At 39.3% G+C, this 16,095-nt stretch overlaps 1 protein-coding gene across 2 annotated transcripts in view; it reads right to left on the bottom strand.

Annotated features, from left to right (window-relative positions):
* The window catches only part of LOC139145395 (tetratricopeptide repeat protein 28-like), a 90,742-nt gene that overhangs the window by 33,065 nt on the left and 41,582 nt on the right, over positions 1-16,095 (bottom strand). The window contains exon 1 of one of the 2 annotated variants that reach the window (XM_070716535.1): positions 11,208-11,508. The exons of the other annotated variant lie outside the window; for it this stretch is intronic. Within the exon in view, the coding sequence (XP_070572636.1) occupies positions 11,208-11,402 (195 nt within the window). The 5' untranslated portion in view covers positions 11,403-11,508. Of the gene's footprint in view, positions 1-11,207; positions 11,509-16,095 lie in introns of those variants that run through there. 2 annotated transcript variants of the gene reach the window in all.

Below are 16,095 nucleotides of genomic sequence, written 5' to 3'. Positions count from 1 at the left end.
ATATCCACAATCCAATTACTTTAGTTTGTTCTGTAAACCTAATTTGAGGGTTTCATTTTATTAGATCATTGTTCAGCCCTTTGTACAGAAAAAATTAATTCCCAACATTGCATGAACGATGCATTCACTTTCAAATTTAATATTTAACTTCTTGAAATATGAGAACTGAAAGAGTGGTAGTATTTCAATTTTAAAGTTCAACTTGCATTGTTTTTGTCATGTCTGATTATAATTTCTAAATATTTATTCTCCATATTGATATTAATCCTCAATATATTGAATGCTTATTCTGGCATAGTACAAATATATTAAAGGTATTAAAGGTAATACAAAACCAAATGTACGTTATACCTGGATATGATGGTCATTTTCAGTTCTGGTACCTGTACAAATTTTTACAAAAACATGATGAACTGTAAAATTTTGCAACAACCATAGTAACTTTGTTATGAAATTTCTTAAAAAACCCAGTGAACTCATCATAATGAAGCAGTCTGTCTCTGATACAATTCCCTTTTTGGAATTTTGGTGGGGGGGGGGGGGGGGGGGGGAGGTAGTTTGTAACGAATAATCTATCCCCAAAGTGAGAATTTCCAGAGGGATCTCTCTCCTCATTATTTTATGGGACTGATACCAGGGAACAATAAGTCTGGCTCAACACATTCCGTGTAAATGAGTCACTCTGGACACAGGTATACCACATAAACATATATAATGACTACATAATGTTAATTTCCTAGTTTCATTTCACTGTTTTTACACTTGGTCAGACATCTACACTGTGCCACACCAGGCATGTTGCACATCATGGCGTGGGCTGATTTGTAATTTCATCAGAAACCTTACAACTGGGCAACCATATGGTGTACCACTTCAAAGCCTGCCGCTGCCGATGATTTACTGAGTATTTGGGGCAGAAGTTCTGCTGTGATGTGCCGCCTGGGAAATTGCTATTTCATCTTGCACATCACTACATGAAATTAATTTCACATTTGATCAAGCACTGCAAGACCCTTTAAAACAAGCAACCATCCGACATTTTGTATTTCACATGTACAACGGAACCATTCTATACTCACTGGCAACAATAAAACAGGTGACTATTACTATTTGAAAACAAAATGCAAACATACTGTACCACGGACATACTAAGGTTCCAAAGTCTCACTGTTCAACATTTCATTTTTTAATTACAATGCAGTCTCATACTTTTCATGTATTCTCAATCATTTTTTGTTTTTTTCATGACATGCCTTTTCTTGTTCTACTCCGAAAATCATGCCATGATACCACCTAGATTCTACTTGCCAACAAATCCTGTATCTAAACAGTCTCCTATGGTAACTGTTGACAACTGAATTTTTGTCCAGACCTGAGACTAGAAATTAGAATTATGGACTATAACAAAGCATTTTGTACACAATGCATAGTACTGGTGAGACTTGCACTTGGTACATCAATAAACTTTCCAGAGAAGACGTATTTGTGTTCTAGAACAAAACAATTATAAATATATCAGTAAAAGTTACAGATATTGCCTCTTCAACCAAGGTGTCAAATCTAACATACAGAACATGAACTTGGAATGGAAACAGACCAGTCTGAATCTGTAGCCATCACAGATCAGGGTATAGAAATACAGACTTCGATCGTCATCCCTCCGGGCTAATCCCAGTCATATTTGCACTGAATAAATATGCTGACTCAGCAAAATTTGGACTTAGTGGAGCAGCAAGAGTTCTGCCAAGACTGATAGTCCTGTCATGAAGGTATCTGCATAACAATACCAGGACCAATTTTCAATGTCCTCTGTGTTTGAGATACACAATATTCTGACTTGCCGACGCACAACACGTACTCTGAAAATTTGCTGATTCATCAGCCGGGGTGCCACATTTCCGAAAAACTGCCTGAGGACACACTGTACCCGGATCCCTATCTCTGTCAGGAAGACAATGTCTGTACTTTCCATTCACTTATGTATCTATGGCCTGAACAGCCGTTTTGCAGGAGCCAGAACTATGACCTACCGGAATGGGCGAAATTCAGTGATAATTTTTCAATACAACCAGTATTTACTCCTGTCTGTACTTTCCTAGTATGGCATTCCAACTCGGCAAGTCTGTGTGATGAGTTGACATACACTCTGGTTAATTACACCTAATATTCAATGCAGTTCACAGTTCAGCAAAGAGAGGAATTGACATAAAAATCACCAACAACAGCAGCAGCTTGCCCATACTGACAGATCACCCTTTCTCTCTATACCTTGTTTAAACCCTATTACTTGAAGTATGAGGGCTAGACCAAATTACCGGTATGTCGGGATGACTAGCCTGAATATCCCTTGTGAGAAGGCACACACTGCTGTGAATCCGGACAACAACGTGGTCATCTTTGTCACGGAAAGTTCAAGGGTTCTTTGTGCTATTTCCCAGGAACAGCCAGTGGCTAGGCCGCCTGAGACAAGAACCATGTCTTTCTGAACTGAAATTTTCTCTCTATTCATCACAGACAGGTCTCAATGGAGTGATGACAAAAATGCCTTCAGGGCTGATGGCACTAAAGATAACAGTACCAAAAGACTGACTCTACTGCAGAGACAGAGCACATGCCAATTACCTAGGTTCCTTAAAAAAAAACTTACGCTATGCTGGTTGTTCATTGTGGTCAGTGAAGAGGAAACGACAGAAAGCTTGACCATCTTGTTTCTACTTGTTTGGTATGAAACTGACATGAATCTGGAATATACTACGTCTACACAGTCACCATAAGTTTGTGTCTCATCTTGAAAACTACAGTTGCACTAATATTTCTAGACCAGTATATGGCCTCAGCTGTCTGTCAGTAAATTTAGATGAACCAACAGTATACCCTGCGCAAGAGTACATACCTAACTTCTTTGTATAAATTGTAATACATCATCAATAATTGTGGAACTTAATTTTTGCAGGTGTTATAGCTGAAATATAATGCTCCTTGCATGACCAAGCCAGCCAAGGAAACCGAAATGCGTCATTCTATTTATTGCGTATTTCAACTCTTTTGAGACAATTTTTATAGGAATTTCTGGACATTTCTTTTCAGTCTTGCATAACTACAGGCACTTTGTAACATTCTGCTTGCGTTGATAGCATGTGTATAGGTGAGAGCTAGAATTTGAATGAGCAAACAAACAACCATGGTACACACAAAGCCATGAGCAGGAACTCACTCAGAAATACATGTATTCCCATGCACGCATGGATCCTTGTATTTGTTTGTACCACTAGAGGAACATTATTTCGTCAGCATCCATCGTACAGAACACTGCAGTAGTCACAGTGTGTGGCATTTTTATTCTGAAGTAGATCCATTTGGCTTTGACAGCACAGTGGTTAGCTTAGACTCTCCACAGTCGCTGTGCCTTGTTTTGTGCGCGCCCACGATGGGCCTGCATTCGAAGACTACACTGTGCAGCTATGAGCACGCGCTGCCAGACACAGCGACTGTCAGTTTTTGCAAGGGTATGAATATTCATAAGGGTAGTGACCTCAAAAGAAACACCTATCTAACTGGGCGGAGAGAATATATACTAGTAGCCGGTAGACCTATATACGTGGTATGTTTTTATTTTTCATTTTTCATTTTATTTGGCTATGCTACTTGTCATTTTTGTTTTGATTAACGGATGTGTGGAGTTCTATAAAGTACCCGGATCAGGCAGAAATCCGACCGGTCGCTTGCAAGAACGTCCAGACCCTGGGATTCGCGTCGCGTCTCTGAAGGGCGCGCGTGTTCCAACAGGGGAGAACGCGAATCACAGGGTCTCTGCCAGACAGTGGTTAGCTGTGTCACTGAGAAATGCTAGGCTCAGAGTTGAGTTGATATTTTCTTTTTTAAACACTAACAATGCACGCGTCTAATAACATTTACAGGTCTTCTTGCTAGGGTGAAGTGAGTACAATGGTTTAATTTAATTAGGATAATGAAAATTGACAATAGTTAGAAAGACAAAAGGCCCATGCATTAGCATCAACTGAGACTTTTCATGTTTAGCGTTGATTTCAAATTCCAGTTTGACAATCACCAAGAATGTGACTATGAAATTTTGTGTCCGAGAAAGTTTTCGTGGGGGCTGTCTAGTGCATAAATTTCACTAGTGAGCACAAATAGTGTTTTGAAATGATGTCAACAAATACAACAAGGTGATGGCTATAATCTAGGAGATCCTTTGGGGTTTGCCGACAGACAAAATGAATGTGTAAATTCTACACTAATGCGGAATGGACTTATTTTCAGTGTTATGCAAATCAGAGAGGAATAAGCGGCACAAACGTTCACATGAGAGTACAACTGTACTGAGCAAGAAGGCTTTTTATATAAGAATAGGAAATCATAGCAATAATCCGACCCAGGGACTCGACTTTGCACACCGTTCTCTCAAACTTTTTTGTACTCTCCTCTGTTATCAAGAGGTCTTATTCACTACAAGCCAGTGTGTGATGTGACAGTTCCCTTGTTCTTCACATCAAATTTTCAATAACTCTCTGGATGGTCACCGCTCGTCATAAAAGAACCCCTTTATACCAGGAGACAATAGCATACTGAAAAGATGTCCGACCAAAGTACCATAATTGACCTAGCTCTTAGCAGAAACTAGGTAAAAGGTCTCTAACAAGCCGATCCTCACTAATTATCCCCATTTGTTGTGTAACTTTTCTGTTGTATGGATAAAAATCCTTGGATTAAATAAAATCACACAAAAAATTAAAAGCCATCACTTAACTGGACCAAAAGGAGAATTCCTTTACTAAAAGCCTCTTATCCAGATTTCTTTTCACCGGAGATGAGTTCAGAATGGTATCCATAAACATCCCCACCAGCCAACACTTGACTCTCAATGCAAAGAATAGGTGTACAGATCTTAAGATATCACGCAGATTTGATTAAGAATAGGGGGGCTGAGACCCTCGGTATGTGAAATGTGACAACAAAAAAATCAAGAGGGTCAGACACCTGTGTTGGAGACGACGGGGAAATCTTCACGTATTCCACTGCCAGAGATAGGTCACTGAAAAACTGATATAGCATTTATCGACACCAACCTTGAAGTTAATAACCGAGAAATTTGTTTCTTTCATTACTCTGGAAATTGACGTGCTTTGTGAAAGTGCACCATTCTGGTTGTTTGTTTGACTCCCTGGTCCCGATTCCTGGCTTTTGAGTAATCAACGCAGATCAATACTGGGCTTCTTTGTTTCAAGAGAGAGCTGTTTCTAAATCCAAGCACTCTAAATTGTAACCGATCAATATAACAGCCGCTGAGTGCATTAGGGTCCTTTTAATTATTGTCGCAGCATTAAAATTTAGCAACACAGTGAATTTTTCAAATTTCCAGAAATATGCGGTGGGGGGTCACTGACTTGCTGGCATGATGGTGACAGAAGTAGCTGATAGAGGGCTCCCTTCACTCTATACCAAGAACACGTTTCCGTTCTCTCAGCATTCCAAAAATGTTGAAAGTCACAGCACAAAATGACATGCAAGTACTGTGGGATAGAAATGTTCTTGTACATCAACTTCTGAATAGTGAATCCTGTATGAAACTAGTATTATAAACACATACAGATCAACACATTAATAGCAGAAACAACAGCAAATTTTTTCCAACTGCAAATGATATGAACTCATAATGCTCTCAAATTTGTGTTGGATAAGTGAAGGTAAAGCGAAATGTTTGTTTTAATTTGGCACTAATACTGCAGGAATTTCGTCATAGAGGGGGCGTGCTTTTATGGCATTACTAGCGTGTTTACCAATCTATTATACAAGATGTGTCTATTTGGATACCAATTTATATACAAAATAGATCAAATATGGCTGCAGATTGCATCCAAAACTGAAAAGTCAAATGGGAAGATACTCAGCAAGAAAGGAATGGACTTTCAAGGTTGGAGTGATTTTTTCCTATATCCATACAAAAGCATGTATTCACACTCACTTAATACCTCCCCCTCCAAAAAAAACCCAGAGAAAGGCCACTACTACATACTTCATACACACCGCCTCACAGAAGGGGTTCAGTTTTATTCCAATGTCAGCCTACAGGGAAGTAGCATTCTTTTCTTTGAGCGGGTGCCTTAAATGTTCCGATTACTCCGATTACTCCGATTACTCCAGCAGGTTTTTCAAATTCCCAAGGTCGAGTGGACCCTTCCTGAATTTCTCAACCACTTGATCACTAAGATCATGACAAAGTTTTATTCTTATTCACTTTTTCAGAAGGAACCGTCCGACGCTGACCAGGACGTTCACTTCAATGGCTTCTTATATTTTTTTGAAAAAGTTATTGTGAGGAGTGACGCAGGTGATACCGACCACATTTGTTTGGTTTTTGAATTATCTGGTCCGCAATGCCAATAGCCTACAGAAAAGGACATCCTGCAAATGTTCAGTTCGAGGTGAGAGATTTGAAGAGCCATTGTAAGCCACCTTTCCCTCGTTTCGGATTTTTCCCACCGCAGTTTCACAAATATAAGACACTTCACTCACTCTGTTAATTCCAAATTAGTACCTTTCTCGGACATTTTTGTAGCGGGTCAGTTCAAAACACCCTGGCAACTGCTCATCTGAGTGAAATTGCTCATGAAAGCGTCCACAGCTGAAACACTGCATTTTTTTCCCCTTTTGAAACAGAAATGGGAGAACACATTAAATGAACACAAATGAAGCAGTTTGCAGGTTAACTGCACAATAAACAAGTGTGTGTCAACCTCAGCCTTGTATACGAATGACTCTAATGACTCGGACACCTTGAATACATTCTGGCCTTTGAAGAGAAAGACATTCCTAATTTCTCTTCACACTACCCTGTTTATTTTACGATGACCAAAGGCTTTGTTTTTTTTCATCAAGTCAAATTTTCAGCTACAAACATTGTTTTAGCCTTGCAAAATACAAACCCAGCAACGGCGACTCTTTGCAAGTTCGTGCGTCTGACAAAACGTCAAAAACTAGAGAAGTGACTCAGGTATACATACATAACAATAAAAATCACTTAAATATTGACCCCCTGTAAAAGGCGTGTTCTTTTCTTAATTAACCAAGCCAGTGATTTTTTATTATTTCTTTTATTCTGGCGTGAAATTCAATCGAGTTTGCTGGCGTTGAAGTCGTTTGATAAATCCCAGGAGTTGTTTGTCTCGCTGGTGACACAACACCGAAGGCCGCCATTTTGACACCTGAGCGGACAACAAGAAAATAGCCAATTCCGTGGAAGGAAACACATGATAATCTCATCACACGGAGTTTCAAGCTCTCACATTGGACTCTCTGATGTCGGTGAAAAAAGGTTTAATTCACACTGCTGGTACACTATAGAATACTTGAGCTGTCTGGTTATCCTCACATTGAAATGACATAAATATTGTTGAGAGAAGTGGTAACTGTTTTCTACGGTTTCCATTTCTATTTTTTTTATATAGGCTGAGTACAAACGATAACATTTTGGGGTAAAGGTGATTGAATTTGCTATAATGTTGTCTTATGACAAGTGATGGCCAAGGCAATTTTCACGTATAGTTATAAGTGTCTGATTATAAGCAATGCATACTGACAAACACTGTGCTAACATGGTTTTTGAAGAGACTATCAAAGCTGCTAAAACTTCTTCACAAGTTAGGCTGGCATTTTCAAGGAGGGAAGAGTTTAACCAACTTTCACTTTGTGCCAACCATTTGGTTTCGGAAATCAAAAGCAAAGATCAGGAGAGACACTGGGTATGGTGGTGGGTTATGTCAAGGGGTGACTGTGCGGACAAGAGTCTGTTCAATGTCAGCATTAAGTGTTGCTATTTTACATATCCGATGAGTTATGGATCCAACCAGAGAACAGTCTGTATTCCCAGTCTGTCAGGATAGTAACAGCTACATCACAAACCAACACTGTCTGTGTACAGAGGTCAGCTTTTCAATTCCATGGAAAGTAGGTCATGTCATATGTGTTTCTGGATAAAAAGTCCTTCTAAGCTTCTATGATAATTTTTTTTCACATTCAAGTCTTCAAGAGTTAAAATGGCTCCTAGCAAAATAATTTATTCATGAAGTTTTGAGTGATAATAGACAGAGGCAACTTTGCGAAAATAAGTTTTGCTTTCAAATTACGATTTCAGATGTATTCGTTAAAGTCAAAGTCAAAATTTCTGTGTTGATATGTTTGGCACTATAAAACAGAAAAGAGTGTTTATTGATAAAGAGTTTCAAGCACTTTTCTTGCTCCTAAAAATACAAAGTTTACATCGAGTTTTACTTATGCAAATGCCAATGACCTATGACCTACCTGGGATGACAAGTCAACATATCAACATTGCTCAGCTATTCAAACCATGGACATAAACTTTTTTTTTTACGTGCATGCTTACACATTGGTATTTTGTGAGATTAACTTTTTCTCTCATTTGCCTACTTCACACCACAACATTTTGCATAACAATAGCTCACGGTGCATGGTAAACAGATATGCAGGTAGGCGACAGAATTCTCCAGACAAAATTCCAATTACTTAGGGGATTGTCAAGTAGGTGTAATTTCACATATGGTACCCGCTTAAAATTAAAATATTTCAACAAAATCGTGGGAAGTGTTGCAAAAAAGACATTTCAAAAACGCAGAAACATATTCTCTGTTTGCTTTGAATAGCTTGCTGTTTGTTCAATGGAGATTTGATTCGTAACTGGATTTGCAGGAGCGTTATTGTGCGAAGATATCTCTTCCACTGGTGTCTGGACAAATGCCAGCGGTAGATGAGCATTTTCAAAACATGGCTGCCAAGTGACATCATATGTAGACATGAGAATGTCTAACACAAATTCACACTTATTCTCTGAATTTTAAACTTGAAACACCAGTACAGAGTTAGGGTTGTAACATTCTTTGGTGAGGAAAGGGACAAAATCTAGATATCTGCACTGTCCCACCATCCTCATTTTCTTCATGACAGATTTTTTTCTACTGGAAATTTTTCTGAAAATGAGAATATATCTTCCTGTTGCATTACATGCCAAGTTGTCAAACTTACTGCAGTTATAATGTGGCATTTATATTAGACAGAGCTAATGCTCCTCGTAAACTGGATAAAACAGCTCATATTTTATCTTCCATGAATGATGACCAGGAACTTGTTTGCTGTATTATTTACCGCACAGCATCTTGAACCAGTTTTCAAACCTAACTGCTAACACATGCACTGGCAATGAAACACCAGATATGACAGCACTCTCATGTTAGATGAATAAAGTGAGGCAAGATAACTTCCTTCTTAGTCTCCTCATTTCAAAACGAAGAATTAGGCATGAGTTTTACAACAAATGAGATCTCCGGCGTTGTTGATAATTGGAAAATTTCGTAATTTCCACCTGCGAAATTGAGAAACTGTAGTATCGAACTTAATCCCTTTGCATCAAGAGAGAGGCTTGGATAAAAGACACAAAAACTTCGCAAAGAGAGCATATTCATACACAATTAAGCATTCATCTTTCTGAAAGTTGTTCACGCTTTGAGTGCTGAAATCAATTTTTGCCGCTTTAATAAAATATTATCCAGCCAATTTCTTTTTCAGATTCAGACAATTTTTACCAGATTTTTTCCCAAAAATCTGATCAAAAATTTAAGTAAATGAAAATTGATGTCTGTTTAGTCCAAAATTACCAAAAAATTAGAGAAAAATTCATGGAAATTGGTAAACTTTTGCGCAAATATTATGGTGGGAAAACTACAGCACTCAGAAGGTTGACCAGTACCACTGACACAAGTACGAACATGACGTTCTAGAGGCATACCAGCATTATCTTAAGATCCAAATAAGGTGTTGCAATTCAGAGTAAAGTACTGACACCAAACATTTCCTAAAAACGGATGTGTTAGAAATAACTTTCTATTGCTCTTCCTTGTTCCTCATCAACATACAAGAGTTACGCTGTCCGTTTTTTTTTTAACCCCGAAATTATATCGAGGAAACAAAGGTTTCAGTATGATATTCTCTGTTTATGGGTTTTGGGTGATATCGGCGCAATCAAGCGTACTCTCTCTAAATGCCAAATAGTTTTCACCAATCACAATTCAACCGTGGCACTCTCTTCTCTTTCAAAGTCCAGCTGGAGCGGAACTTTTGATGGGAGGCTGAAAACACTGACCGCATCAAACAGTTCTCTTGTTCTCGGTGATCGCTTTATTATTCAAGGTAAAACGCTGCATGATCGACAGGCAGAAAACGGATGAACGAATCAACAATCTCACATTTCCAAACCAGTGACGAAAGCCCAGGGGGGGGTTGTGGGGGGATGGGGGCGACAGTCATGGCCTCTTGACAATCACTCGCTCGTGCTCCCTAACTGATTTTAGGGGTCAAGCTACACTACCAACTTTTCATTCCACACAATCCTGAAGAAACATCATGGCCAACAATCTGGGTGTTTTGGACTCTGAGTCTGACATAATAAGAAAGCTGGTGTAACGTTATCCTGTGGTACAACCTGTTACAAGTAACTGTCTAGTGGGGCTAAAGACTGTCAGATTCTTACTAATACTGCTAAAACTACTGTTGATTTTGATATCCTTGCTAACGAGCAGAAGTTTGATTTACAAATTGTATCAATGTATGATTTCATCTATCATTTATCAGTATTCAATTTAAAATGCCTTTGACAAACTAAATTTACTTTGTCAAACTTCCCATCAAACGAACTCAATTTTAAAATTCACCACAAATCTCAGCTAAAATTTGAACAGGATCTTTGGTAACGTGAACTGAATTGTATATGATCAAAGTGAGTGTCACAGGTAGCACTTTCTCTGAACCCAATTCTTTTCCAATAAATATTGCTTTGTCCCAGGGCTCAACTTTGCAAAGAGTATATTAAACTTAGTCAAACTTAGTCAAGGGACATTATGTACAACCAAAAGCTATGCTGACATACTAGTTATGTTGATAACACAAGATGAACACTTTCAATGGGTGCCCAAGTTGCCTGTGTTGAAAAATCTACTCAACAAAATATTCCTGTCGTGGTCTGAATTTTGCTGCAGCACACGAATATTACCTAGCTCCAACTTTGACATGGAAAAACAAGGTAGTTGTTTTGAAATTTGGTGGTGAAAGTGTACTACACAAAGTATGTACAATTGTCATGCCAAGGTAAAGATGGCGGAATGCAATGCATGTTTTTTTACCTTTTTGTGGGGAATTGCAATCGATGAAGTCACAGGAGAATACGCTTTCTTGATCCCCAACAACGTAGAACGACTGCTCCCATCTGAACAAATGTTGGAAAAGTTACAGTTCACTTTCAGGTTCTTGGAGTGTCTTCTAGCTTTGGGATTTTTCTTCGCTTGAACTCTCGGTGGCGGAGGTGCGGAGGAAATCATGGCGTGGGTTGTTTTTTAGACATATGTAATGTGTATGCAGCAGCGACACTGCTTTCCTCGCTGTCCGTGACAATGACTCAATGACATCAAGACAAATTTCCTGGCAAGGCTCCCAACATAAAAAACACAGCCGTTTGTTTGCGAATCGAGGGTTTCCGAAAGCACACTCGCTTTCTCTGCTAATGATCTGTGCAAACAGTTTGCTCACAGTGTTTGGGAGACTAACATGACAAGACGGAATGCCGGGACTGTTCTCAAAACGTCAAGTCTAATAACACACACACAGGTCCATTTTCAAAGGAGTGTACACACAGGCATTCAAAGGACGCCTGGGTCATAAACATAGCAAATCCGGATGCCTTGAAAGCCACATGTTCTTGGCAAATACAACTCCAGAAATTAGGATTGTTTAATGAATTTTTGCAAGGATCTCCAATGTCACACTAGAAATTGGTCTAGTCCAAGGCAAGGGCAAAAAAAAAGGGGGTCAGCTTTGTTGAGCAAAATCTGACAGCCTACACGAAATGTTCACCTATGGAATATGGTTCATCAGTTTTTCATACTCAGTAATGACCACAGAAGCATCTACTCATGCTGTTTGAGCATGGGGATCAAATCACATTCAGGTCCTTGTTACCGGTTCTCCTCATGAATGGGCTGTTATCTTTCACTGGATTTCAACTTTTTCTCTGTTGCCATGGAGAAGTTTGCAATCCAGTTGCCTGTTGGTTACTTTGCCGACTTCGATAACAGAGTCTATCCTCGCTGAGTGTATGGTTTGAGAATAACAAAAAAAGGTGAGCTAATAAAGGTGCCGCCTGGTCTTCGAGTACTGAAGATACTTGACTTGTACTTGACATCTACGGCATACAATGATTGGCTCTCTGCGTAAAAATTCAAACCAACCTATTGCCGAACACCTAGGAACAGAGGATTGGTATTTGCAAAAATACTCCACTTACAAGCTGCATGATGTAAAGAAGATCCCAAGTCCTTGAATATCACCCAGTGAAGACTTCTGTAATCTCGACAAGCCACCGATATTTGTTACATGAACATTGAGCGAGAGATTGATATTTGTTACATGAACATTGACTGAGAATCTCTCATGTCTCCGCCTGAGCTGATTGGCATCTGCTGCACATGCCTTGGTGGTCCCTAACTTCTGCGACTGGCCTACACCAAAGTGTTACAGCCAAGGTGCTCTGGCTAGTTTAGGGTGTTACAGGGGGAAGCTTTCACACACTCATTGATACCTACTCAACTATGCAAATTGCGTCCAGTCAGACAATGACTTATGCGTGACTTCGTTCCCACATGGGCGACTCTTGTCTCCTGCCGGTACTCTAATTCCAGTAATTACGGCCCAGGCAAGACACTGAGTAAAATAAGATCTTTTCACAAAATCCCGGATTTAATCCATTCAACCAGCGACCTTTCTTCCAGCACAATAACTTTCCCCAGCTTATATGGAATCGGGCAGAGCAGACCACAATTGAGCAATCACTGGTTGTATAAGAATTTCAAGCGATCCTTTGGTCAAAATTTATCGAGTGTGCCTTGAGGAGATGCATTGTGACAGTTCTCATCTCTGACATTGAAACTCTTTCACTGCGGACCACAATTAAACCGTCTCGCCCAATCCACACTTCTGAAGGGAGGACATTCCCGATTTATTTCCAAGTGAGAGAACTTCAAAGTGAAGCTAGCTCTTGTATAGCGTATCCTATGCGTCCACGAAACAAAGCTTAACAACGGATGAACAAACTGCTTAATTAATCCAAAGAAGCAATTGCTGTACAGTAAATCGTGTTCTTTTGCTCATATCAAACTAGGTGCAATACAACCTAATTGATGTTTTTACTACACTGGACAAGTCAAGTGCTTTGCGCATCCTTTGAAAGCTTAGCTACCATCATTGTGTTGATGATCATTCTGTGACTGTGATGAGAAATCTGGAGTTTGCTTTTTTTATCACTGTCAGAAAGCTAAAATATCACTCATTTTTTGTACAAAGAAAGGTGGGACATTCCTTACTCATTGTTCTCATTCTACCAGACTGTCATGGTAACTGATATGCAAATTTCAATCATATGCAAATTTTGATCGCACCACCACAGAAACTAAGAAGAGGCAGAATGGAGACAACATGATCATTTCAGTGTTGATGGTTTATCAAATTCAGTACCACCAGTGTTTTTTGCTAATGACTGGATATATACAAGGCGAAAGCTTTGGGAACTCTGGTAACTTTTCTGATGTACCTGCTTGTATTTGCCAGCGAGAGCCACTCTAACAGTAATAGGACTGTGGAACCACAATCTTTCTGATGTATAGCCCTTCACAAAAAAGCTGTATGCACTGACATGTTTTTCCTCAGATGGCTATGTAGAGTATTATAAATGATGAAAAGGCAGTTTGGCAGCCCCTGAACAATCTGTCACTGTTGTTAAAATAAGCTTGCATTACCGAGTGGAAATACAATGTAGACAGCTACTTCTCAAAAGCATATTATCAACATTAATGAATTTTAAATCATATCCAAAACAGTCTGAAACATCAGAAAAACATTTTTGTACAATCAAGCTTTTACATTTCAATAGACAGATAAAAAAAAGTTTTTTACTTTATTTTGAATGGTTTTACCACAGTTCAGTAAAGCGACGACTCACACTATCTGAGGACAATCAATCCTCAAGTTCAATCACACAATTTATAATCACTATGATCACTAATGTGTTGCTGGAATAGAAAAGTAATTTGCCTTTTTTCCAGTCTATCATTGAATACTGCGTCTGATGCATCCGATTGAAAACATCACTATATCCCCATTCACTGTGGTACACGGTACACACCTAGCCACCAAAGACAAACCAATTGTTCCTTCTCCTGTATGGACGGACGCCTGTTTCTTGATCATTTCATTCCTACGTCCCCTTGCATTCAGGCCCAATTACGACGCTGTAAACAGCTGTATTAAACCATACATAGGCGGAGATGGGCTAAACCACAGGTGTGATCTTTTTCATTTCCCTTCTTTCTCTCTGTCGCAGTCCCTTTCTTTTTCACTCTGACCTTTATTTCTCTTGGCAATACTGTACGTGCAGTTCTCTACACTTTTTTCCAAACGGTAAACCCACCATTCACGAAGAATAATGCTCAGATTCAATTGCTGCACAACTTCTGAAGACTTTTCACACCAGAGCCCTACAATATGTCAACAGGCCATACACAGAAATTCCTATCACTAAAAGGGCTGATTTTTATTCCTCTATTGTTTACGTGATGTGTGAAGGACCCAAGCAAGTTAGCCTTCAGCCGTGAGCCTTTCTTTTCCATCCATGGACATCCCTAACAAGTCTAATATATACTTGTGATTCAATGCATAATGGGTAGAGTTCTGTCACCACACCTGTTTTGTTTTTATTTAACTTCATATGACTTCAGAGCTTTCAAAACTTGGCAAAGCCGCAAGAAACAAATTCTGCCTCTGCTGCAGCTCGAAAAAAGTATGTCATGTGAGTATGTAAAAATCTTCGGAACACAGACATTTCAACACCTCATCCAGTCACAGATATTCCCACCTACTTGTGGAATCGTCACCCGGTCCCTAACGGACGCTGCTTTTTTCATCTACACATACATTTGTTTCTAAAATGTTGCAGTCTGGTGTGAGAGATTGCATTGGTTGCAGACCGTTGGAGATGGAATTTTAAAAACTGTAATCCAATGTACCAGATCAAGTAGGTTTATGTAAAAAACAACAACATGCACTGAACAACAGAAAAAAAGTGACACTGAAATCTAGAATTATACAAAGTTGGCTTCAAATCCATGATAAAGTTCATTCAATTTCCTGAATTTTTTGACTTATTCAATTTTTCAACCCATGCAATTATAGTTAGCAATGCTTGAAAAGTTGTAGCAAAAATATTTATTGGGTTTTGTTTTTTTGACAAATTACACTGGCGTAAACATACAAGTCTTGTATTCCACCACAGGTAACTTGATCAACATCCAGCTTGCACAATGCAGTCGCAAATGTAAACAGAACCAATTCACGGCGGGCCCGGAGATTGAATACGGTTCCTGGCCACGGACAAAGAGAAAGCAACTCTCTCGATACACATGCGTGGGACCAAACAGTGCAAGCCAGTTTGGGGATGTCTGTCAACACAAAGCGGCTGGAATCTGAGAGAGGGAGGAAAAAATACAGAATTCGAAGCAGACCTGCCAAGAAGACTCAGAAAAGCACACCTGTTTGGAAATAATGACAAAAGGTTAAAAAGATCTGAAAGGGTCCAGATTTTTTTTGGTCTGGGTTGCAATTCCTTTATGATACGTGAGTGTTTACTCTATGAATTGACTCCAACACACTTTGATGTGCTGATGATACTAGAAAAACTTGGGTATGCAGCTACAATGGGAGGCGAGATGGCGTTCATTGTGGGGCAGTAGCTTTGTCTTCATCGCTACCCTATAGACGGCAGAGAGAACTTGTGGCATTCATGGATGTTGCATCTTCTATCACAATGCTACGATGGCAGTAATTGGACAGTTTTTTTATCATCTAATTTGCTTTTTACGGCTGGCTGCACGAAAAACTTGAAACGGTAACTTGGGAGACCTCTTGACATGACAGTCTATGTAAAAGACGCACAAAGCCTGTGTGACGGCCACTGTCCACTGAATA

Source organism: Ptychodera flava, chromosome 12 (assembly GCF_041260155.1).
Source record: "Ptychodera flava strain L36383 chromosome 12, AS_Pfla_20210202, whole genome shotgun sequence".
NCBI lineage: Eukaryota > Metazoa > Hemichordata > Enteropneusta > Ptychoderidae > Ptychodera > Ptychodera flava.
The sequence above is the reverse complement of the archived record's forward strand: the minus strand, read 5'-3'. Positions and strand labels throughout refer to the sequence as shown.